The sequence below is a fragment of the Lucilia cuprina genome, chromosome 4 (genome assembly GCF_022045245.1).
Source record: "Lucilia cuprina isolate Lc7/37 chromosome 4, ASM2204524v1, whole genome shotgun sequence".
NCBI classification, from domain to species: Eukaryota; Metazoa; Arthropoda; class Insecta; order Diptera; family Calliphoridae; genus Lucilia; species Lucilia cuprina.
Window position 1 is genome coordinate 85,681,032 of NC_060952.1, and position 26,341 is coordinate 85,707,372.

A 26,341-nucleotide genomic window follows, 5' to 3' on the forward strand; every position below is an offset into this window, starting at 1 on the left:
GTGTTTCTTAAGGGTGGTTTTATTGTTTGTCCTTGTTTCTCATTAATCAAATGTTGACCAAAATAGCAGCAACAACGAAATTAACTGTAAGAAAAATATCGTTATATTGACATTCATTCAATCACTGCCAACTACATAACAAATGTTATAACTTTAATTTTAGGGTCACTCACAAACATACATACTAGGCAAGAAATGTAAATAAATGTATGTTATGTTTTTTTAGCTTTAACGTGCAAGAGCAGGATGTTTATGAGTCATTTGTATGACAGATTTTTAAATAACGTTTTTTTTTTTAAAGAAAATAGTCGGTTAAGAAGTTTATATTTAATAATTTTCACACAATTTTTTTCAACAAAAATCTATTTTTTTTCGCAAAAATAATGTTAGTAAGGCAACTAATAATAATTGAAAAAAATTAGGCAATTACAAAGATTAGGTTTAACACAACTATATAGATTAGTCTATTAAGCGGTCAAAAGACCATTCTATGATCTACTCTATAGAATTGTGAATAAAACTGTCAATGATCTAGTCAATAGACTAGTAAAGTGGCTAGTTTATTCAATAGTAAATCGTCTAGTCCATAAAGTAGTAAATGGACAAGTCCAGAGAATAGTTAATAGAATAGTTTAGAATATAGTCTTGTCTGGTATAGTCTATAGTTTAGTATATTGACTAGTCAATAGTCTACCCAATAGACGTGTCAATAATTTGCTCTATAGCCTAGGTGATTGAATAGTTTATTGGCTAGAATAGTCAATTGAATATTTAGTTCATAGCCTAGTTTATAGAAAAGTATCTAGAGTAATCTATGGAATAGTCTCTAGAGTAGTCGATAGAATTGTCAAACGACCAGAATAGTCGAACGAATTACCAATAGAATAGTCAATCAACTAGGTAGTTCGTAAGAGTGGACCCATGTAAGCCACTCATGCTTGATTGAGTGGCTGCCCTCCTTAACTAACCTTGCCTAGTTCATAAAATAGTCAATCAACTACTAATTAGAAACTATCTATCTATATATCTACCTATCTATCTACATATCTATCTATCTATCTATCTATCTATCTATCTATCTATCTATCTATCTATCTATCTATCTATCTATCTATCTATCTATCTATATATCTATCTATCCATCATACTTATTATTATTATTTTAAAATTTGAGAGATCTATAGATTCTTATGTAAATACATGTCCATCATGATCCAGCAACGCGGTCCGGCCACCACTAGTACTCAATAAAAAGGAAGAAGCCAAGAAAGAAGAAAAGAAGGAAGAATCCGAATCTGAAGATGACGATATGGGTTTCGGTCTTTTCGATTAAACATCTTGAAATCGCCACCATTAACATCCACCACAACTTGAGTACTAGACTGGTCCATCGACCAGTCAATAAACTAGCTCAAAGACTGCTAATTTTCGCTTCACGACTAATCGATAGAATAGTGAAACGGACTAGTCCATAATTACTTAAACGACTGGTCTATAGACTAAAAGCCGTGATATACGGTTGTCAAATCTTACAACGTTGTCAGTAAAATATTCAGAAAATATCTAAAAATCGTCTGAATTTACAATTTTCTTTTGCAACGCTGTTAGAAAAAGCGTTACCGATAGTTTTCCAAGACAAAATTTGTATGTTGCCAGTATTATTGCCAACGTTGTAAGATCTAACAACCGTGTATACAAAGCATAATCCTTATAATAGTCATTCAACTAGTCTATAGAATAGTCAGTTAAATAGTCAATTACATAAATAATCAATAGAATAGTCAATAGACTAGTCCATAGATTATTAAACAATTTCATCCATCGACCAATAATAGACTCATAGACTGCACATTTTCACTGCTGAGCAAAATAATGATTTAAGAAGAAATTTTTGCTAACCTTTTACTTCCTCCTTTTACACTTTTTTCTAAAAATAAAACACCATTTCGTTTTTTTTTCTTTACTTTTTACAAATATTGTTGTTGTTGTTTTAAAACTTTATTCATTTTTTTTTATAATGTTTTATTTTGTATGACCATTCATTCAATCTTTCATTTATTCATCATCATCGTCATCATTATTATTAATGTTTTTTAACATCATTGTCATTGTTTTGTTTTTGTTGTTGTTGTGCTAGCTGAATATTTATATGTTTGTATGTATAAATGTGTATGTGTATGTTATATGTAAGAACTGTATGTATGTTTGCATAAAAATATCATAATAATGACATTAACTTTATTATCAACATCATTATGAGAGGCTGCTGTCAATTTTGTTTTTTTCTTGTTTTTGTTTACATGTTGCTTTTTTTCTTATTAAGTGTGAGTGTGGTGTGTGTGAGTATGGTTTGTTGTTTTTCGGATGTAAAGTTGTTTTCATGTGTGTATGTGAAATGTTTAAAGGTTTTTTTGTTTAATTTTATTTACTTTTCCTTTTTTTATTATTTTAATTGTATAATTAACACTAAAATACTTATTTAAACATTTTTTTATATTTAAATTATTAATTATAATTAGTTTTTATGTGTTTTTTTTAATTTTATTTATTTATACTTATTTATTATTTAAGTTTGTTTTTTTCTGTTTTTTTTGTTTTTAATTTTTTTGGGGTTGCGGTTTTTGTTTTCAAAAAAATTTTATTTTGCAATTTTTTTTGTTTTATTTATATTGTTTATTTTTTGTTTTATATATACTATATATTATTTTATAAATAATAATTTACTTTTAGCAAAATTCCCATTATTATTTTTTTTTTGTTTTTATTTTAATAATTATAATTATTATTATTTATTTTTTTTTAATATAAGGTATTGTATATATAGAAATTGTTATTATTTATTATTAGTATGTATAATATATATTTTAAAATAATATTTGTATATAATATATATATAATTTCTTTTTTGATTTAATATGAAAAGTATATTATAATATGTTTTTTAATGAAAAGAAAATTAATATTTGTATTAAAAAAAAAGAAACACATTTAGAAAATTATTTAGACTTTGCTTTGCTAAAATACAAACTAATAAAACAGTTTATTTTTATTTTAAAAATCTTATACATTTAAATTTTTTCTTTTTTTTTAATTTTATAACTTCTTTTTTAAAGTTTTTTTTTAATATTTTTTTTAAATATTAATATTAAAATATAGTTTTCATTTATAAATACAAAAAAACATAAAATTATATGTAAATAATATTAGTTTTGTTTAGTTATGTATATTTTTATATAATTTATATTTTTTTATGATTTTATAAAAAAAAACATATTGTATAAATAATTAAACTTTTTGTACAATTATTATAATAGATTAACTTATTGATATTTCTTTTTTTATTATTTTTATATGTAATTGATGATTTTTTATAATTAAATTTATTTTTTTTTTTGGAAATTTTATAAAAAAAATAACTAATATTTTTATTAAAACAACAAGCAAGCTTAGAAAATCGAATTTTCTAATCACATTTTCAAAATTTTAAATAAAATACCTAAAGCTTTGTTTGCTTTAGGGCGGGTTTCTTACTACTCACTTAAACTAGGCTTAACTTGCTGTTAGATTAAACTCACAACAAATTTAGGCGGACTTTAACCGATGATTGTGTTTTTCAGTAATGGTTTTAAGTTTAACTTTGTTAGTATTGCCAACTTTTCACTTAAAAACATAAACAATGAACAGCTGTTTTTTGCAAAAAATCCTTTTGTAAAATGAAAAACTTTGGAAAATTTTTAAATTTAAAACAACAATAAATAAAACCAAATAAATAATAAAATTGCAATTTACTTATGTTATTGTTGTTCCGAAATCATTGTTTTATTGTTTTTTTGTTAATTGTGTTTTCTCACTTATAACTTAAGTTTAATTGACCAAAATAACACTCAGTTAAACTAAGATAATAAGTAACATTACTGTTTACAGTATAACACAAAACATATATTAAACTATGTTTAAACAAAGAATGTAGATTATCTTTATCTGAAAAAACCCGCCCTTATTGGTATTAAGTTCAGTTATTTTTTAAACCAGAGATAAAAGTCCTCGGTCTTTAAACTTCTCAACCACTTTATCGAGCGGTCCTAAAGTTTAGACATTTTAAGGTCATTTTATGTACATTGACTTTGACTTTTCTCAAATTTTGTTGTCCTAGTTTTAAACAAAGCATATACGCGGATTATCTCTAATAGTAAAACCTGACCTTAGTTAAATAACAAATATCATCAATTACATATAAAAATTGTATTTCTTTTAATTTTCTAGAAAAAAAAACTCTACTAAAACTCATAAATATATATATTTATGAGTTTTTTTTAACTACTCTCAATATATTGTGTAGGGGCGAGGGGTAGAGAGAGAGAAAGGGGGCAAAACCGTTTTTTTTTGCAGAAATATATAATATTTTGAATTTAATGTACTCAGGGAGCTCTTTACAAGATATTTTTTTAAGAGCCAGGTTTTGAGTTGGCAATTATTAATAATCAGATTAGTTAATCTATAAATATAAATTGATTCTGATGTTAATCCCTTTTGACCTGGTTCACTTTTTTTTGGGAAACTTTTGATTTTTGTGTGTGAGAGAAAGAAATATCAACCATCTCTTTCTCTCACACACAAAATCAAAAGTTTCTCAACAAAAGTATCCCAGGTATGAATCAGGTCTTTGATGTTTTTGACTACAAGATTAAACTTTGTAGTGTTACCATACAAAACAACAGAAAACGTTATCAAAACAATGCATGTTTTATAAAAAAAGAAGATAATTGTATATGTAATATGAAAGTTAATGAAAACTTAAATTTAAAACAAATAATATGTATTGTTAAGGGAGGGTTTCTTAGTAGTCAGTTAAACTAGGCTTAACTTGCTGTAAGATTAAACTCGGAACAAATTTAGGCGGACTTTAACCGATGATTGTGTTTTTCAGTTATTGATTTAAGTTCAGTTTAACTTTGTTAGTATTGCCAACTTTTCACTTGCAAAAAATAATAATATTTTATTTCGATATTATTACAGTTTTAAATGTTTATTTATATTTTTTTAAATTTTACATTTAACAAAAGAAATATTTGCAAAACTCAGCTGTTCATTGTTTATATGTTTGAGTGAAAAGTTGGCAATACTAACAAAGTTAACTGAACTTAAATCCATAACTGAAAAACACAATTATCGGTTAAAGTCCGCCTAAATTTGTTTCGAGTTTAATGTAACAGCAAGTTAAGCCTAGTTTAACTGAGTAGTAAGAAACTCGTCCTTGGAGAAATATTTTTCGACTTTCTCAATCCTTTAGAGAAAAGCATACCTTGGTCATTGATTTGAAAATATGTTGGCCTGTGTCATTAACCAGAAAATTGCCTCTTAAGGTGGGTTTTTTTTGCTCAATATATTCTGTTTAAACTATATTTTAACTAAATGTTAGTTTTTGTTTTGTTAATAATGTAGTTTTTATATTTTTTTTAATATTATTTAAATTTTTCTTATTTTTTAATTCTCACAACTGTCTTCTTCTTTCGTAACAAAACATTCATTGTTTTTGATAGCCACTAGTGACATTTTCAATTGTTGAGTATGGCAATACTGCAAAATTACAAAAAATAGTACACAAACTAAACAATAGATTAAAAATTCTGCTTAGATTAACTAGTGTGATTATTAATTACTGTTTAAAGTTCTACTTACAAAACCAGACCCAATTTAATTTTAAGTTTTAACTTATTTTAATATTAATTGGGATTTGTTTAGGTTCAAAAATTTCCTAAAGAATTTGCTCAAATAATTTACTTTAAATTTCAAAAACTTAAAAAAAGTCATCTACATCTACACAAACACCCCTAAATTATATGTTTAATTTTATATAAAAAACAATACAAACACCAATCACATTTTAAAAACTGTACAATATTTTCATTACATTATTTTTTTTCTGATTTCCTAACAGAGTTTAAAAAGTAAATAAATAAATAAAAAATAATAATTATAAAGATATTTAATATCAAGGAAAAAGAAAAAAAAATAATAAATCTCCCTAAACTCTGCTAGAAACTAAAATTAAGTTTTAATTATATATTTTTTATTATAATATGTATATTACAAAAATGTTTTGCGATTTCTATTTTCACTATATAAATTTTATATGTAATATGAAAGCCAAGAAAGGATTTATGTTTTTAATTTATTTATATATAAATGTTTGTTTTTTAATTTTTTAAATTTAAATTTATTAATAAGTACCTAGATATTAAGAAATTTTTAATTTTTGTTTTTTTACAAAATTTAGTGTGTTAGTTTTGTTTATGAAAGTTTGAGAATTTTAAATTTAGTTTTTTTTTATAATACAATTTTTTGTTTTTTTCTTTCTGCTGTAGAAACATTAATTTTATTCTTTTATAATGATTTAAGGAAACTGTACACAATTTTGTTTAATACTCTTTTTTTATAAAGTTTAGGTTTTTTTTTTTGAAATGGTCCTTTTTTTATTGTTGTATAATTTTTATTTTTAAGTTTTCTGTTTCAAAAAAACAAGGACTAAGTTTAAAACAACCTTTTACCATGCCACCCTAATGAAAAAATATCAACTTAGCTACTTTGTAGAAAATTTTTTAAAATCATCTATTCTGAATATAAAAAAAACCTCAATTTTTTCTTAATTCATTGAATTTTGAAAAATTTTCAAATTATAAAACATACAAGCAATTAAGAGCCGTGTTTTCAGCTAAAGTTTAAGAGACAATTAGTACTCAGTTTAGTTAAATTCGAATCTCCTCTCAAATCTCCTGTGCTATCGGATTAAGTTTTTGTAATATGTTGCCCTAAAAACTGAAAGTCTTGTCTGTTGACTTAGGGCGGATTTCTTACTACTCAGTTAAACTAGTTTTAACTTGCTGTTAGATTAAACTCGGAACAAAATTAGGCCGACTTTAACCGATGGTTGTGTTTTTATGTTATGGATTTAGGATCAGTAAACTTAGTATTGCCAACTTTTCAGTTAAAAATATAAACAATGAACAGTAACATTTTTGAAAAAATTTAAAATAGTAATAATATCGATAAAAGAAATCAGTAAAATACTATTTACATAAAATATTAAGTTTTTCTTCTTCCGAATTCATTATTTTATTGTTTTTGTTGATTGCGTGTTCGCACTTAAGTTTAATTGGTCAATTACACACAGTTAATAAGTAACTGATTACATATATTAAACCAGGTTTAAACAAAGAATGAAGATTATCTTTAACAGAAAAAACAGCCCTTAAACATAAAGATTTAACCTCTGTCATATCCTTGTCCTTCTTTGAGACAACTTAACCCCAGAAGTTTGTTCCCTTTTGTATGCTTTATGTATAGTAGAGGAAACAAACTTCCAGGGAGTTTTTTTATTCAGAGTAATCTTGTGCATTTGGAAAGATATCGTACGATAAACTTTTTGCCGTAAAATAAAATTTTAATTCATTTGGAGACAAGCCTTTAGCAATGTATACTATGGTTTCGATTTTTTTTAACTTTGTTGTCTTGAGTAATTCTTGCTTTTTTTCAAATACAACAATCTAAGATAAATTTTAATCTAATCAATAATCGTTAACCTAAAAACTGACTCTTTTTAACTTAACTGTTCTTAGGGCGGGTTTTTCAGATGAAGATAATCTACATTCTAGTTTAATATATGTTTTGTGTTTTTCAGTAAACAGTAATCTTACTTATTATCTTAGTTTAACTGAGTGTTATTGATCAATTAAACTTAAGTTATAAGTTGGAAAACACAATTAACAAAAGCAATAAAACAATGATTTCAAAAGAACAAAAACTTAATATTTTAAGTAAATTGCAATTTTCTGATTTGTTTTGTTTTATTTATTATTGTTTTAAATTTTTTTCCAAAATTTTCCATTTTACAAAAGTATTGTTTGCTAAAAGCAGCTGTTGATTGTTTATGTTTTTGAGTGAAAAGTTGGCAATACTAACAAAGTTAACTGAGCTTAAATCTAAAACTGAAAAACACAATCATAGGTTAAAGTCCGCCTAAATTTGTTCCGAGTTTAATATAACAGCAAGTAAAGCCTAGTTTAACTGAGGAGTAAGAGACCCGCTCTTAAAAAAATTGTAATGGTTTAAAAAATGAAAGTAATTTCTTTATATAACACCCCATCCTTGGACAAAATGGTGACACACAATGGACGCTTATATTTCCACTTGTTTAAGGCATCAAGTATATCTGCAAACTAGATTACACGTAATCACTCTCTATGCTATCTAACTAAAGCAAGAAACATATATGGACAAAAGTCCATAGCCCATATTAAGGCCTTGTCCTTGAGCAAAATGAATCCATTTGCTATATACATACCTTTTGGAACTTATATTAGAATGTATGAATCATACACGTAACAAGAGAAACTGCTTGCTTTTGAGATTTTAAACTCAGCACACTTGCAAGTTAACATCTAACATGTTAGATAAACTTTAGATCGGTTTTTTTTTTTGACTCGAGGATCAAATGCCAATTAATAAAAAAAGTTTAATTAATCTAAACGAAATATTTAACAACAAATTCTTTTTCGAGGTAGATGTAACAACAAATACTTCATATTTTTGAGCACAACTTAAAAGTAATGCCATACACAACAAAATACAAGAAAATGTCAAGATTTGTCATCATTCTATAATGAATGTTTTCTACAAGAAGAAGACAGCTGTGTCATATGGAAATAATAATAATAAGTTAATTGAAAAATGTGTGAGATACCGAATGAAAAAAGGAAAACTGTTTTCCTTCTAAATTGACTGGTTAAGCTAACAAACAAAATAAACTAACTAATCGCCTTGTTCCTACAACAAAAGGATCATCAACATATTCCGTAAACAAATTTTAAAAACTCAGCAACAGATGTAGCAACAAAAAGTTGTTTTACACCAGAAAATAACGATCGCCACAGTCCGGCGAATTGTGACAACAATCGGGTGATTGATTCGCTAGTCGTTAACCTGAAAACAGTTACAAACTTTAAAATTAACTTGGAAAATGTTAAAAAATTTCTATTAGATTTTTCTATAATGTTTTGCATTTCAAAATTTACTTGCTGTTGTAACATGTTGGCTGTAACTGGATGTTCTTCCCTGGTGAAAAAAACTTTCGGTTGATACAGCTCTCGCTAAGTTGACAATCTTTGGCCGATTGAGAATTGGGTCGTTTCGAAGCGGAGATCCAATTGTAGTGGGAACGAAAATTTACTTGTGATATTTAATTCTTCTTTCACCCCATTCGACCTATAAATTAACTAGGATTTCTTAATATTCAACCTTTTTTCTCAATTCCCCAACTTAGTCCCTGTTTAGTATTGTTGGTGGCCTATCGTTTTGTGAATGTTTTGGAAAAATGTAAAGTTTTTGTTTCGAATCGTATCTATGAATATAGTTTAACTGGTAGTCTATTCTAATATGTATATTTTACTCTATTTTATCTATATAAATGGATGTAATGGTTTTGGTTTCTTTTTTGTAATATTTTTGAAATAATTTATTTATTTTTTTGTGTTTTTTCTTTATGTTTTATAAAACTTTATATATATATATAATTTTTAGGCTTAATTTTTATATAATATAATAATTAATAATTGTTGTTGTGGTTTACTTTTTTCTGTTTTTGCTTGGTTTTTTTTTCACTTATGTTGTTTTCTTAAAGTGTTTTCTTTCTCATCATCAAAAACAAAAAAACAAATAATAATTAATTTACAAAATAAAAATAATAATTAAAAATTAAAATAAAAAAATATTTAATTTTTTCTGTTTAATGCCATTTACCAGTAATAATTTTTTTGTTTCTATTCTTTGCTGCTTATGTTAAAAATGTTTGTTTTACTTCTTCAACTGTTTCCAATGTATTTTGAGAGAAGAGATTACAGTAACATTCATCATCATCATTATTGTGATCCTTATCATCTTAGGGTTTCTCTTGGAGATTGTTTTATAGTGTAATGGAGTGGAGTGGTTTGGATAGTAGAAAGTAGGGTTGTTCTTGTAGTTTTAGATTAAAGAGAAGAGGAATCATACATTAATTTTGTTTATACGTTTCTTAAGTATCTAAGAATTTTTCTTGTTGTTTGGAGGCTGCAGCTGCTGTGGCTGCTGCCATAGATGACCATAAATGCTGTAGCATGGCCGTGGTAAGAGTTGAAGCCGCTGACGCCGATGTTGCATGAGAGGGATCTTTAATTGTAGTATTCATCATGCTAACAGCTTGTAAAGCTGCTGCTGCTGCGGCAGCGGCGGCTGCTGCAGTCGTTTCGTCATCATTATCATCATCATTTGTAACACCACTTGTACAGGTGTTTGTATTTTGTTGCTGTTGATAACTGCTGTACGAGGGGCAGGAGCTGTTTGTAGATGTCGAGGAGGAGGTGATGGAGGAGTTACTATGTGGTTGCTGCTGCTGTAATTGTTGTGGTGTTTGTATTGTAGAATGTGGTGTTGGGGTTGGTGGTGGTATATTTTGTCCGGGCGGTTATTGCATAAAATAATCAGGATGCTCTGAATCTTTTTCAAATCTTTTCGCTTCTTCGTGCATACTTTCTTTGATTTTGAGTATAGCCGCCGATTCCGTTTGATCATTCTCTCCTGGTCCTCCAAAGCCGCCCAGATTATAATCACCCATACCACTTCCCGAATCTTCGCGGGGCGTACCGGGTCCTCCGTTGGCTGGTGAGTTTTTCATACCATCAAGACCGGTGCCATCGCCGGCACCACCATTAAGTACAGGGCCCATTGAGTTTGGACCGCCACCCATGGGACCCATGCCGCCGGGTCCGCCACCACCACCATCCGGTCCACCGCCCATGGGGAATTCTGGTTTCATTAGCGAGTACATGTTGTCGCCAGGACCACCAGGGCCCGCTTGTGTGTTATCTTGTGGCGAGGGCATGATGGGCGTGCCGGGGCCTGGCGGACCATTTGAACCTGGTCCGGGACCGTAGTTGCCAGGCGAAGAAGATGAATACGCATTCATAGGTGCTGTTGCATTAGGCTGCCATTGCGGTGGTCTGCCACCGGCGCCCATACCCATGGGCGGCATGCCACCTGGTCCGGGTGCTGGACCTCTCATACCACCTGGTCCACCATAACCCATGGGGCCCATGCCACCTGGTCCTCTGGGCGGATTCATGCGAGGATTCATGGGACCCATGCCACCCGGCCTCGTGGGATCCATACTGTTCGGCATCATGGGTTGTCCGGGCGGACCATTAAATTCATTACCCATACCTTGCATACGCACACCGGGTCGCGGACCACCGGGATAGCGTGGTCCACCCATAAATGGTGGCTGACCCGGCATCATTTGTGATGGTGGGGGCTGCGGACTTGACGCATGTGTTGGTGGAGAAGGTCTCATCGTTGAACTGGGGAAGAAATTCGCTCCCATTGGACCGCCTGGTCCCATGGGACCGTCGCCACCGGGTGGCATCTGTCCGAGTGGACTGGGCGCTGGACCACCAGCACTGTGAGGACCTCCGGGGCCAATTCCGTTGACGCCATAGCCCGAACTAACAAAACCATAATCGTGGAAGGCCTTAGCCTCTGATGAGTGATCGCACTGGTCACGTCTTTCAGGAGCAGCGCAGTATAGGTCCCAGAAGACACACCACCATGTGTGTAGAAAACCTGGTGGTTCGCCCAATGTTATGTTTTTCTCCCATCTGATTTCGGAGAGGAAAGTTTGTGCAGCTTTTTGAGCTCCCACATGCAGCAGGTATTCGTACACGTATAGAGCTAATTTTTCACGGGCCTGAGCATCTGAAGGCACCGACGACGTTTTCGATTTGCCATACATTTTGTTATATTTGGTTTGCAACGAAAATGTGTGATGTCAAGTTGTGGGTTTATTTATCTTGGTTGGTTTGTTGGTTAATTGGTTGGTGTGTGAGTTTATTTACTAAAGTTTGTGGTTGTTTGTTTCAACTACTCCTTTTTATGTGTTGTTTTTTCCTTTCCAGCTGATGTAGCTGGTGTTCTTGTTGTTGTTGTGTTTTGAAGATTTCTTTAAAATTATTTATTATTAATTGGCGCTCACTTTGTTTTATCTTCTTTTTCAACTCCAGTAAGTAGTTTTTAGTTTAGGTTTTTCTTTCTTTCGTTACGTTTTGTGTTGGTTTTTATTATTTTCTTTGCTATAGTTTTTTTTCGTATTTTTTATTAAATACTTTCAATAAATGTAGAGAAGATAGATAATCTTGCTGTGGCCGCTAATTCTTTTTGCTGGCGTTGAGCTGCTCCACCGTCATTCATACACACACACGCAGGTAGCAGGCACACGTTAGTGTTTTTTGTGGGGGGATGTTTGGATGGATAAGAGAGTATCGTCTGCTCACGCAGCCGTTCTCCTAGTTTCTATAACATCCAGCATTTTTAGAAATTTTTATTAACTTTTTGAACAAAATTTTGTGTAATTTTCTTTTTTTACAATTCTCCAACAATTTGCTTTAATTATAATTTTTAATTCAATATTGTGTTGTTTTTTTACTTATGTTTAATATTTATTGTGTGTATACTCTTTGAAATTATATTTTCGTTTTTTTATTTAATTTTTTTTGTTAAAATTTGCGTACCATCAAAAAATTTACTTTTGCTTCATTTTTTTACAATAAAAATGATTTTATATTTCATTATACGTTCGTTTCGTTTCTTTTTTTTCCTTCACTCTCTTTGTGTATCTCTTTCTCGGTCTCTGCCGTTCAGTTACTTTTCTTTTTTGTTAATTTTCGTTCAGAAATACAAGAAAATAAAACAACAAATTTAGTTCATATTTGTCTTCTTGTATCTGCTGCTGCTGCTTCTTCGTTTTACCGTTTCTTTTGCTTGTGTATTTTGTATAATATTGTTGTTGTTTTTTATTACTACTTTTGTTGTTGCTGTGGTTGCTGCTGCTTCTTCTTCGTATTCGCTACTTTTTTGTTGAACAACCACCTCGTATGTTGTTTTTTTTTCGCTGTATGTGTGTTATTTTTTTCTGCTTTATGTTTTTGTTGTTATTTCTATGGTGTTGATTTGTTCACTCTTTCACTCACACCAATTTCCCCCTTTTTGGTTGTGTGACGTTTGTTTTTTTTCGCTAATGGTTTTGTTGTGTGTGTGTGTGCGTGTATTTCGCAAACTGAAAATATAGAAGAAAAAAGAAGGCAAAAATTCAATATGAAAATAAAATTGAAGATGAGAATAATGATACAATGAGAGAATTGCCAAAAATGTACAGTGCGAGCAATGTGGCGAACAAAGCGTTTTTTTAGATTGAAATGCTAATTAGATTTTTCATAACTACTTTTAAACTAATAATACGATCGCAAAAGTTTCGATGTCATTTCAAAGACCTTTTAAAGGCAATTTCTATAGACAAAATATGGGCCAGGGTAAACATTTTTAAACTTGATTTTCCACATTGCGAGAAATGTGCAAAAAACGCATTTTCAGATTGAAATGCGTAACTACTCCTAAACTAATGATCCGATAGCAAAAGTTTTAATGTAATTTTGTAGGTCTTCTAAAGGCAAATACGCACCAGGGTAAAACTGTTTAAACACAGTGATAACAATGTGACAAACGATGTGTTATTAAGAAATGCTTATTAGATTTTTCGATCTGATCGCAAAAAGTTTCGATGTTATACCAATTGCCTCAAAATCACTTTCTAAGTCGAATTAGCGCCCACACAGAAAATAATTTGAAGGTCATACTAACAGATATAGGTTATTATACGGTCAAGACCGACTGTTTATGCTTAATCGTTGTTTACATGAGTCATTTACATTGATAATAGGAAAACGAGTAAAAAATTATTTGCCTAAACTTATAAGAAAGGTCTTCCTTTAAACGTTCAAAGCCCTCGCAAACTGTGCAACTTGTGCATATTTCCATTTGTATGAGAAAGTTAGAGCAACTATTTAAACTGGCAAACTTGAAGAGTCCCATTGTGCATTTATAAAATCCGTTCTGTATTAATCACTTTTTAACGTATGGAAAATTTTGTATTTCTTTTATAATTTCGTTTGACATTGTTTTCTAAAACATTACTTTAATTGAACAGAATTTAAAAAGGAGTTTCATAAAACAAGTCAAATAAACTTGCCCAAAAGGGAAACTTAAGCGTTTAAATGAAAAACCTTAGTGCTTTTAATTGAATGAGAAGTCTGTCAATTGGTTTGTAATTTCTAAAAATATAATTTGTGGTCCTACAAAGTAACTATAGCTATGTTGACTAGAATTATTAAAGATTATGAATCAGAAAATTGATTTCATAGGCATAGAGACGAAGAAGACTTAATCGTCTCCTTTTAGGATCCAAAATATACATACATGTACAGGTATATGTACGAACTTTACGGGTATTGAAAATTAGGTATATTGTGGAAACAACAAACGGAATGATAAACTTATATACTTTGTCGGCCAAAACCTATTTGACCAAAAAGTACATCTTATACATTAATGGAATAAAACAATTTTACATATTTAGATATACATCCTGCTCACGAAAAGTATAACAATGAGAAGTTAAAACTTCATGTGGAATTTTTATTTCCGATTGGACTGCGTGTCAAACATTAAAGCTTAATATTTGTATTTTTTATTAAAATCGCTACAATTTAATACATTTTGAAATGCTAGCCTTATTTTAGATTACAAATTTAGTGAGAGAATTCAAAGACGGAGGGAGAGAGAGAGAGAGTGAAATAACAAATTATAATTTTTTAGGGTTGCCTAGAATTTTGTAAAGTAATTCAAAAGTAATTAACTCAAAAATTACTGAAAATATGCAATAATTAAATGCATATTAGTTAAGCTAAATCCTACAATGTTGTCAGAAAAAATATTCAGAATATGTCTTACAATCGTGCCAACTTACAATTTTGGTCTTTAAAACTTGTCAGTAATAATTTTTTTGCATTTTAGGTTAGCTATATTACACTCTAGTAAGATCTTACAAAATTGTCAGAAAATTTCTTACAACCGTATCAACTTACAATTTTTGTCTTAAAAACTTGTCAGCAATGTTTTTCCTGTCAAAAAACTTGTTTTGTTCACATGACTGTTAGACATTTTCTAAATATATTTTTGAAAACATTGTAAGATCTGACAACCGTTAATCCCAGCTTATAGAAGGTTCACCTAAATTTAGTATTTTATAAATACATATTAAATACATTAAAATTTTCAAGAAATTTTCTGACAAAATTCTTACAACCGTGTCAACTTACAATTTTTGTCTTAAAAACTTGTCGGCAATGATTTTTCTGTCAAAAAACTTGTTTTGTTCACATGACTGTTAAACATTTTCTAAATATATTTTTGAAAACATTATAAGATCTGACAACCGTTAATCCCAGCTTATAGAATGTTCACGTAAATTTAGTATTTTATAAATAGGAACATATATGTACACGTACTAAAATTTTCAATAGCAAATTATGTTTTTTTATTTGTACAATTTCAAACCAAATATATTTGTCCAATTCACAATCGGTGTTGTACAGTTGTATCGTAGTATGTCATAATTTTTTTAAAGAGCGTACAAATAATGATTTTAAAATTATGTACATATAATAGAGAATTTAGTCTTACACTCCACTTTTAAATCAGTCCATATAATGGAAATACAAACGTTATTTTACGTAAGAATTTATTGTGATTGTTTCAATTTTCTTTTAAGATATGAATCAAGAGAGATGTGGTGTGAAAGTTTCGTCTGGATATACTATTTTTGAATTTAATTCATATCAGAGGTTTCAAGCCCCACTAATGAAATGTGGACGATTCCAGCTCTAATAGTTTCCAAAAAAAAAAAAAACGAATTTTTATATTTAATTTATATGGATGTTCTTTACCCCCCCCCCCCCCCCTAATGAAAGTCCGCCCTTGGTAGTCCTCCATACTGCTAGTCCGCTTTTTTCTGATAAAATTTGAGGACTCTATTTGTTATATTTTTTCAGCTATACTAATATAATATTTTCTTCATTGGGAAGGTTTCACACCCACTATAGCTATTCCGCCCATTTTGGATGTCAAAGTTATCCATACCTTTCTTGACATACAGGAACACACTGTTTAAAATTTCAGAAAAATCGACAATCCCTATTTTGAGTGTTAAGTTGTATGGGGCTAGGTGAAATAATGGACTATTCTTAATTATTTTCAATAGGCTTCGTCCCTAGGACAATAGAAAAAAGATCTTGTACTTTAAGGTGGGTATAGGATCAATATTATTGTGCATTACAAACATCAGCACATACTCTATATACCCTCCCTTCCCACTAAAGTGGTGTATGGGTATAAAAATATATAATACATTTTTAAGTTTATGTTTTTTTTTTTGCCGCAAGTTGCCACCTGTTAATATTTGTTTATAATTAACAAATAAAAATTCCTATCCTACATATGTATGTAGGTTATTACGGTGGTATCTGAAAATTGTTCAATAATTACACTGGTCAACAAAATTTAAAAAACAAATCCAAAGCCAGAGACCAAAGTTTACATTTCTAAAGGTGAAAATATATCCCAGAGCAAGCATTTGGAAGATTATTGAATGATTAATCAGTAAACTGAGTCGAAATTGATCTCGATATATGATTGAAAACTGAATTTAAAAAAAAAAACAATAACAAAATGTATATCAATCAAAAATTGATGAACCTGGTGTTTGAAATATGATAATTTTACTAACTTATTTTGTGATCATATTTCAATCAGTTGGAAGATCTAAAATGGTTGCATATGTAATTGTTTTTGTTTGCAAAGGATCATCAATGCTTGCATTTAAAAATTACTTGAAAACTTTAAAAAAAACGGGGCTCAGAAAATACTCTTAAAAAAGTGTTGCCAAATAATTTTCTGTGGCCTAAAATGAGTTTTGTAGTTATATTATATTTCGCGCATTCAGAAGTCTGTAACAAACATAAAAATTGCTCAGAAAAGGCCCAAAAAAGACTATAATAATATAATTCGAAAATAACTCTAAAACGATCAGTAATTGGGCTCATTGACATCTTAAAAACGATTTAAAAATGAGTCAGAACTGATGAGAAGTGTTGCTCATAAACGGCTGGTTTAGAAGTGTCGCGGATAGAGAACCATTTTCCTGGCGACGAATGTATCATTTATGATCAGAAAATGAGTGCATATATGATCATTTTAATCGTGCGGAACAGTCATAAATTAGCAGTACCCAAGACAGGGGAATTGGCCGAATTTTCATCGGGGTTGCTTTCTTTAGGCATTCGTTGGATTTGGGTTTCCCCTCCTTTGGGTTTGCCCTCTCAGCCACGAAAAGGGAAAAACACCCGGCAGACCCAAGAGATCTGGTAGCCGCCCCATAGGGGAGAAACAGACGCTACCAGATTTTGGGGGGAGTTGTAGTTCTTAGTAAGTGCTCGCCATGAGCCCCTCTGGTATGGGTGACCCTATCTAGTACGGCCTGCATGGGTCAACACACTTAAGCCTTTGCATCCCGTCAAGATGACTACCCTTCACTACGTAACGTTAACAAAGTCTGGTATACAATACTTTGCATTCAAATGAGACTGACAGCTACGTAACGTTAACAAAGTAATGTTCAGTCGTTGCGTTGACAAAGTATGAACAAATAATTCTATACGATTTAATAAATATAAAAAAATAATTAACAAATAATTTAAACATTGTTTTTTTTAATAATAATTTTGACAGTTTTGTTTTTGTTTTAATTTTCTTTCACATTTTCGTACGCCAAAGTAAAACATTTTTCCACTTTTGTATTTCGTGCACAAGAGTTTGACGTATGCATTGTGACGGCTACATGTACATAAAGAAATAAGAAATTATAGTCGGGCGAGGCTGACCATATAATACCCTATACATGTTACAGAAAGTAAAATGTGATTAAGTTTTTTATAATAAAACATTTAAGTTGAATTGCATCTTGCCTCAGATATACTTAAGCCATTTATTGTTGAATAAAACTGTAGACATTTAAGTCAAATTTCGAAAGGGGGTTTTTTATATGGGCTAAGGTCAAATGAAGTCCTAGAATTATAGAGTTCATGAGGGTCATCAGGGCTAGTGTAGAACTTGGTTTTGTAGCTTTTTATCGAGATACGAGTATATTTAACATAGTTATGAACTTAAAGTCATATTCGGTGGGTCAAGTAGTATGGGGGCTAGTTGAAATTATGCACCGATGTTAACCATTTTCAATAGGCTTCGTCTACGGTACCATAGAAGATCATGTCCGTTGAATTATCTGTAGTTTGATCAAAAAGTTTACAAGCCCTTTTCGGGGGGTTCAATTATATATTTAGGGGCTAGGTGAAATAATGCACCGATCGTAAATATTTTCAATAGGAACATAAAGGGTTGAACAGTTGTGAAATCGAATTTGTCTGAGAAGGGAAACTTTTACACTGGGAAACTTTTAATGAGAAATTTTTTGATTTTTTTTTTGTTTTGAGTTAGAGATGGTTGATATTTCTTTCTCTTTCTTTTACACACAAAAATCAAAAGTTTCCCAAAAAAAAGTTTCCTAGTGTGAATCAGGTCTTACATGAATATTAATATCGACAGATTGGAACCAATAAATATTTAGTATCTTCACGCCATTATAGCCAAAAACGTTTTTTACGTAAAAAATATGAAAAACTGATCTGATGGGTAAATATGGACGCCGGATTCGTTTAATTCTTTAGAAAAACATACTATCATTAGGGTTCTATAGTTGAAACGAAAAGTCAACTTTTTCGACTTTTTGCATTTTATGAAAAGTCGACTTTTCGACTTTTTGCATTTTATGAAAAGTCGACTTTTCGACTTTTTGCATTTAGTTAAAAGTTTTTCGACTTTTTTCATTTAATTAAAAGTCGATTTTTCGACTTTTAATATTTTATAAATAGTCGACTTTTCGACTTTTTTCGACTTTATAAAGTTGCCAGAAGCGTAAATTTATAATGTTGCCATTTATCATTATATTATTATTATTATTATTATTATTAAAAAAAAAATTATTTATATTTTTTCTATTTGTTGCAATTTTTTGAGTTTTTTTCGACTTCTTTCTATTTTCGACTTTTTGACTTTTTAAAACTTTTCCCGACTTTTCGACTTTTTCTGACTTTTCGACTTTTTTCGATTTTTATTTACAATGTCAACTTTTCGACTTTTTTCATAGACGATAATCGAGTTATCGACTTTTTTGGAACAAAATAGTCGACTTCGACTTTTTTCGACAAAAAGTCAATTGTTCGATTATTCGAAAGTCGATTTATAGAACCCTAACTATTATGGTCTTTGGATTACAAAATTTGTTGAACTGTGTTGCAAAACAAATAATAACAGGTGGCAACTCAAATGATAAAAGTAAATGACAAAAAAAAAAACATAAACTCTGTTAAAATAATAATTATTATTGATTTGATGTTATTGTTTACAAACCTTGGTATCTATTTTTAAAGATAAATACAACAAATGTATTTAAGAAGAAATATTTAGCATTTGTTAAATATTGTAGACCAAAAGTGTTATAATTGCAGCAATAAAACTCCAAACGTGGTTTATGATTTGTTGCTGTTGTTATTAAACTACAAAAACAATTTTAATTAAATGATTTAATTATTTTTGCTTTAACACAAAATTCAAGCAAATATTACCAGTAAAGATATTTTATAAAAAATCAATTTCTTTTGTGGTTGTTTTTGTTATTTTAATTAATTAGATTTGACAGTGGTTTTGAAAAGCTAAAAGGCGCGTTTTTTTTTCAACGTGAATTAGGTTTCAACTTTTTTTGTTTTTTCTTAGTTATTAATAAAAAATTAGTTTAAATAGCTTTTTTTTCAACTTTTACGTTTGTATTAGATTTTTGCGTTATTTATTTCCTGATTTTATATTTTAATTTGTTTTTTTGCAATTTTTTCACATTTTTTATAATAAAACTGAGGCTGCTGCTTCTTTTACTTTTTTATTATTATTGTTGTCATTATTATTATTATTATGGTAGTTGGTGGTAGTGCTCTTCTTTTTTACTGTTTCCCTCGCCCTTTAAAAATTAAACTTCTTTTATTTTCAATTCTCTTTTTTCTAGCTACTTCCACTAAATAATTTTGAATGTTTTTTACAGATTTGTCTTCTTTTTCTTGTTTCTTTTTTTCTGTTTGTTTGCTAGTACACTTTTTTCTTTTATTTCAACTCTCGTTCTCTCTCTCTCTCTTTATCACATATACACAAATACTTTGTGAGCTTTACCCCACTTTACACCGCACGAAAAAATTTTGTATTTTAAAAACCTATAACAACACTACAAAGTTGATTTCTTCGATTTATTGTTGTTTTTCTTGTTGTTGTTGCAGATTTGCTTATGTATTTGAATACGTTTATTTCTGATAATTTTTTTTTGGTAATTTTATTTTTTTGTTAATTTTTCCTATATGCTTCTTTACTACAATTTTATTCTCGTCTTCTCTAACTCGTCCACTTCTACAACTACTACTACGTTGACTATAATAACGAAGAAGACGACAACAACGAGGACGACGAAGACAAATCACATTAATAATTTTTTGCTTCAATATGAAAATTTCATCGATATATTTTGTACGACGATACAATTGCATTTTTACACATTTCCATTGTAAATTTTCCTTCCTTTTTTTTGCTTATTAATTTACTAACACTTTTTGTTCACAATTTCAATTTATTTCTCATTAATATCTTTTGTTGAAATTTTAGCAAATTCTTTTTTTTTTAATTTAGTATTTTTTTCCAGTAAAATGTTTCTTCTATTCGAGAAAACTTCTTTTATCGGTACTTTTTCGCTACAAGTGCGTCTCGCGTTAAATGGCGTATGGAGGACAACACTCATAAAACTGCACATACACACACCAACAGACAGCTCTCATACAAGAAAAAACGACAGCAACAACAACAACAAAAATCTAGAGATTTGTTTTACCTTTTTTCGTGTTTATTTTGTTTGACAAATTGTAATTTACATACTGAGTGAGTGTTTGACAGTGCTGTTGTCTCTTTTGCACGCACTTTAATATGTATGCAAAGGTTAAGTAGAAAATTTTGTCTACTCTTAGAGTTTTACAACAAAATTGTTTAATATTTATTAAATTATATGTTAAAAAGGTTAAACATTTTTATAAAGTTTTCAAAATTAAAAAAAAATTAATTACTTTTAAATCTAATATTATAAATTTATAGTGTTGTTGTTAATATTAGTATTTTTTAAAGATTTTGTCTGTTTTATTCCAATTGGGTTTTTGTTTTTGTTGCTTCTTTATTTTCTCATATTCGTAATTGCTAAAGAGTTGCCAGAGTTTGTTGGAACTTATGCCTATGTGGTAGTTAGGGCAAATGAAAATCAATATTAAATTTGACAAGAAGGATATACTAAGATAAATTACATAGATAGATAGATAGATAGATAGATAGATAGATAGATAGATAGATAGATAGATAGATAGATAGATAGATAGCAATTTATAGTTTTCTAAAAGATTGGGCAGTGCTCTTTTCGAATCTAACATAAAAAAAATATCCGCCACATCAGTTTTCGTATTGAAATTTAAAAATTTTAGCCAAATTTGAAACGCTAAAAAAATAAGAATTTACCTATATTAATATTATCTGAAAGTTTATGAACCTTTATTTAAAAATCCTTAAAAAATTTTTCCAGCTCTTTAAAACGAAGGTTTCTTTTAACTGTTATAATTCCCCAAATATCTAATATGTTATCTGAAAATTTATAAACCTTTATTTAAACGTCCTCAGATATTTTTTTAGTTTTCGTATTGAAATTTAAAAATTTTAGCCAAATTTGAGACGCTAAAAAATAAGAATTTACCTATATTAATATTATCTGAAAGTTTATAAACCTCTATTTAAGAATCCTTAGAAATTTTTCCAGCTTTTAAAAACGGAGGTGTCTCTCCACTGTTATAATTCCTCAAATTATAACATGAATGTGATCAAAACTTTAGAAAAGTATAATATGTTCTGCTAGTCGTCATTTTTAATTATTTTGTTAACGTGTGTTATCTTAAATATATTCATATATATATATATATATATATATATATATATATAAATATATATATATATATATATAATATAATATATATATATATATATATATATATATATATATATATATATAATATATATATATATATATATATATAATATATATATATATATATATAAATATATATATTTTCAAACATTTATTCCCAAAACTTTTAAATATCCACACTTTCTTACACAAAGAACCCATCTGGCTACCTATCAATTAAGTTTTCTCATATTCTTCTTTTATCTAATTTCCCATCACTTGACTAATATATTGATTTCTGTTGTTTGCATTCGTTACGGTAATAAACAGGTTATTGGTTAATGACCCTATATATTTGTCTCTCTCTATTGCACAATTTTATAAGAAAAAAATATATTATTGTTGTTGTCATTTGCTTGTTTAACTCCCGGCATTTTTTCCACTCTATTTTTAATTGTTTTCCATGCACAGCCAGAGAGAGAGAAAGACATTATAAATAACAAACACAAAAAAGAATTTGCAAAATTTTTTCTTTATCTTTCTTTAGTACAATTTTCTTCTTGCAAAACAGTGTTGTATTTTGATAGTGTTTAACTTTTGGGCTTTTTATTTAATGAAAATAATAAATAAATGTGAAACAAAAAGTGTAGAACAAATAAAATAGAAGACAATTAATAATCTGGTAAGTTTTATGTTCAAGTTAAAGTTTTAATTGCAAAAATGTATCAAGCATCTGCTTGATTTTCTTTTTGTACATACATATGTACATCATATACTTTTTTGTCTGGATATTGGTCCCTGTACATTTTTCTGTTTACATTTTTTCTTGTTTTTGTAAAAATTTTATTTTGTTGTTGTTTTCATTTCTCTGCTGTTGCTAAGAGTTGCCATGTTCAGGCTTTATTTTTTATTTTCAAACGCCAGTTAAACCGTTAGTTTTAAAAGAATTTATGAGGAAATATAGTGTTGTCTCTTGCTATTTATATTATCAAGTGGTGGGTTGAAGTTAAATTGGACAGAGTTGTGTTTTTACAGAGATGCCACACATTTTAGATTGTTTACATATGTGCAATTAAGAGCGTTAATTTTAAAATTTGGATTGGTATTATAACATTTCAAAGAAATAATAAAAAAATAAATACGAATAACATTTTCTAATTGTATACATCAAAAATGGTATTTTTAAATTAACTTTAACTAGAACTGAACTGAACTGAACTGAACTGAACTAGAACTGAACTAGAACTGAACTAGAACTGAACTAGAACTGAACTAGAACTGAACTAGAACTGAACTAGAACTGAACTAGAACTGAACTAGAACTGAACTAGAACTGAACTAGAACTGAACTAGAACTGAACTAGAACTGAACTAGAACTGAACTAGAACTGAACTAGAACTGAACTAGAACTGAACTAGAACTGAACTAGAACTGAACTAGAACTGAACTAGAACTGAACTAGAACTGAACTAGAACTGAACTAGAACTGAACTAGAACTGAACTAGAACTGAACTAGAACTGAACTAGAACTGAACTAGAACTGAACTAGAACTGAACTAGAACTGAACTAGAACTGAACTAGAACTGAACTAGAACTGAACTAGAACTGAACTAGAACTGAACTAGAACTGAACTAGAACTGAACTAGAACTGAACTAGAACTGAACTAGAACTGAACTAGAACTGAACTAGAACTGAACTAGAACTGAACTAGAACTGAACTAGAACTGAACTAGAACTGAACTAGAACTGAACTAGAACTGAACTAGAACTGAACTAGAACTGAACTAGAACTGAACTAGAACTGAACTAGAACTGAACTAGAACTGAACTAGAACTGAACTAGAACTGAACTAGAACTGAACTAGAACTGAACTAGAACTGAACTAGAACTGAACTAGAACTGAACTAGAACTGAACTAGAACTGAACTAGAACTGAACTAGAACTGAACTAGAACTGAACTAAAACTGAACTAGAACTGAACTAGAACTGAACTAGAACTGAACTAGAACTGAACTAGAACTTAACTAGAACTTAACTAGAACTTAACTAGAACTGAACTAGAACTGAACTGAACTAGAACTGAACTAGAACTGAACTAGAACTGAACTAGAACTGAACTAGAACTGAACTAGAACTGAACTAGAACTGAACTAGAACTGAACTAGAACTGAACTAGAACTGAACTAGAACTGAACTAGAACTGAACTAGAACTGAACTAGAACTGAACTAGAACTGAACTAGAACTGAACTAGAACTGAACTAGAACTGAACTAGAACTGAACTAGAACTGAACTAGAACTGAACTTGAACTGAACTAGAACTGAACTAGAACTGAACTAGAACTGAACTAGAACTGAACTAGACTGAACTAGAACTGAACTAGAACTGAACTAGAATGAACTAGAACTGAACTAGAACTGAACTAGAACTGAACTAGAACTGAACTAGAACTGAACTAGAACTGAACTAGAACTGAACTAGAACTGAACTAGAACTGAACTAGAACTGAACTAGAACTGAACTAGAACTGAACTAGAACTGAACTAGAACTGAACTAGAACTGAACTAGAACTGAACTAGAACTGAACTAGAACTGAACTAGAACTGAACTAGAACTGAACTAGAACTGAACTAGAACTGAACTAAAACTGAACTAGAACTGAACTAGAACTAGAACTGAACTAGAACTGAACTAGAACTGAACTAGAACTGAACTAGAACTGAACTAGAACTGAACTAGAACAGAACTAGAACTAAACTAGAACTGAACTAGAACTGAACTAGAACTGAAAATCTTTCATATGTATTAACTTTGAGTTTGCTTTCTAAACGTATCTCGCTGTGAATTTAGTTTTTATTTCTAAAAGTGCTTTAAGCTTTAAATCACTGACGCCTCTATTGTTTAAACATGGAAATTTCTGTAAATTGTTTCTAAGTAGGCTAATTAGTCTCTGCAAGTGTAGTGACACTTAGTACCACACACAAACAAACACATAAATTTCTAAAATAATTTCAAAAAACATATAATTGTGGTCTTCAGTCACATGTGTTATTATAATTTTTTCTTCTGCTATTATGTACTGCCACAAGACAGATTTATCTTGTTAATCCCAAGTAAAATCCAAAGTTTCGCCAGCTCTTTGTTTTAAACAATGAGTGTGACCAAGTGCAGTATGTTCAGAAATAAAAACGAGGATTTTATAATCCCTTGACAATGCTAAAAACAGAGATCTTTTCCCTAACAATGGCACGTTTGTATGAGTGTATCTATGTATGTATGTAAGTATGCATCAGCAGTTTCCTTCTAACATTTAACACAGATTTTGTCTTTCAACAAACTGCAATCAACACGTAAACACCCTCTGGCGTTTCATTATAATTTATTTTTTCTTTGTTTCAACTCTTCAATTTTTATTGTTACAACTGCAAGGGCAGCTATACTGCCACTCAATACCATGTATATAAAAGTTAAGGAAAAATAGCTCCACCTTTTCTTGTTGCTTGTGTTGCAAGAAATATTTTAATAAATTCTTTTAAATCCCTAAAATAAGTCCTAAAATTAGTTTTTATCTAGTACTTGCCGTTCAACCACAAAATAAATAGAGGAGTTGCTGCATGTCTTCCATAAATTATCCAACTAATCTGTTTGTTCTTTTTTTAAATCTTTAATGTTTCACAAACACGTGATTTCTTCCGTTTGTGGAGCAACAATTCTGACGAAAGAGCAAGAAAATAAAAATTATATTGTACCTGCAATCAAGTGCTGTTGGTTTCTTATTTGGCAAACTTTATACAAGACTAAGTTTCCGTGTACAAGTGAAAGTAAAAAATAAAATAAGCAACATTTAAATCCGCTTTTCATCATACTCAAACCAACTTCATCTTAACGATACATACTTACACAATCATACAAATGATATTGCAACACTAATCTGTGAGCTTTGCGGCGGATACTGCGATAGCCATGGAATTATTAAAAGTTATATTGCGTTACCCATGCAACTTATTCAGTTGGATGTTCGCTTCAAACTAGAACAGAACTAGAATAGGGATAGAACAGAACTAGAATAGAACTAGAACAGAACTAGAACAGAACTAGAGCAGAACAAGAACAGAACTAGAACAGAACTATAACAGAACTATAACAGAACTATAACAGAACTATAACAGAACAAGAACAGAACTAGAACAGAACTAGAACAGAACTAGAACAGAACTAGAACAGAACTAGAACAGAACTAAAACAGAACTAGAACAGAACTAGAACAGAACT

At 29.7% G+C, this 26,341-nt stretch overlaps 2 protein-coding genes and 1 long non-coding RNA gene across 4 annotated transcripts in view; 1 reads left to right on the top strand and 2 right to left on the bottom strand.

Moving 5' to 3' along the window:
- Positions 1-10,333: 10,333 nt before the first annotated feature.
- On the bottom strand, positions 10,334-12,515 carry LOC111688561 (single-stranded DNA-binding protein 3). Its single transcript, XM_023451071.2, has one exon. The coding sequence runs from the start codon at positions 11,816-11,818 to the stop codon at positions 10,496-10,498; it is 1,323 nt and encodes a 440-aa protein (XP_023306839.1). The 5' UTR covers positions 11,819-12,515; the 3' UTR covers positions 10,334-10,495.
- A 228-nt stretch (positions 12,516-12,743) lies between these two features.
- On the bottom strand, positions 12,744-20,878 carry LOC124419529. Its single transcript, XR_006940671.1, has 3 exons — positions 19,656-20,878; positions 19,441-19,586; positions 12,744-13,138 (listed from the first exon to the last, which is right to left on the bottom strand). It is a non-coding gene; the product is annotated as an uncharacterized LOC124419529 (long non-coding RNA).
- Positions 20,879-22,594: 1,716 nt separating this feature from the next.
- LOC111678241 (hexosaminidase D) overlaps positions 22,595-26,341 on the top strand; it is a 39,054-nt gene continuing 35,307 nt past the window's right edge. For both annotated transcript variants that reach the window (XM_046949803.1, XM_046949804.1), the window contains exon 1: positions 22,595-22,742. The gene's annotated coding sequence lies outside the window, so the exon portion shown is untranslated. The remainder of the gene's footprint in view (positions 22,743-26,341) is intronic.

Bases quoted from the DNA above. Each gene is read 5' to 3' on its own strand.
- LOC111688561 (XM_023451071.2), bottom strand. From the start codon at position 11,818: ATGTATGGCAAATCGAAAACGTCGTCGGTGCCTTCAGATGCTCAGGCC.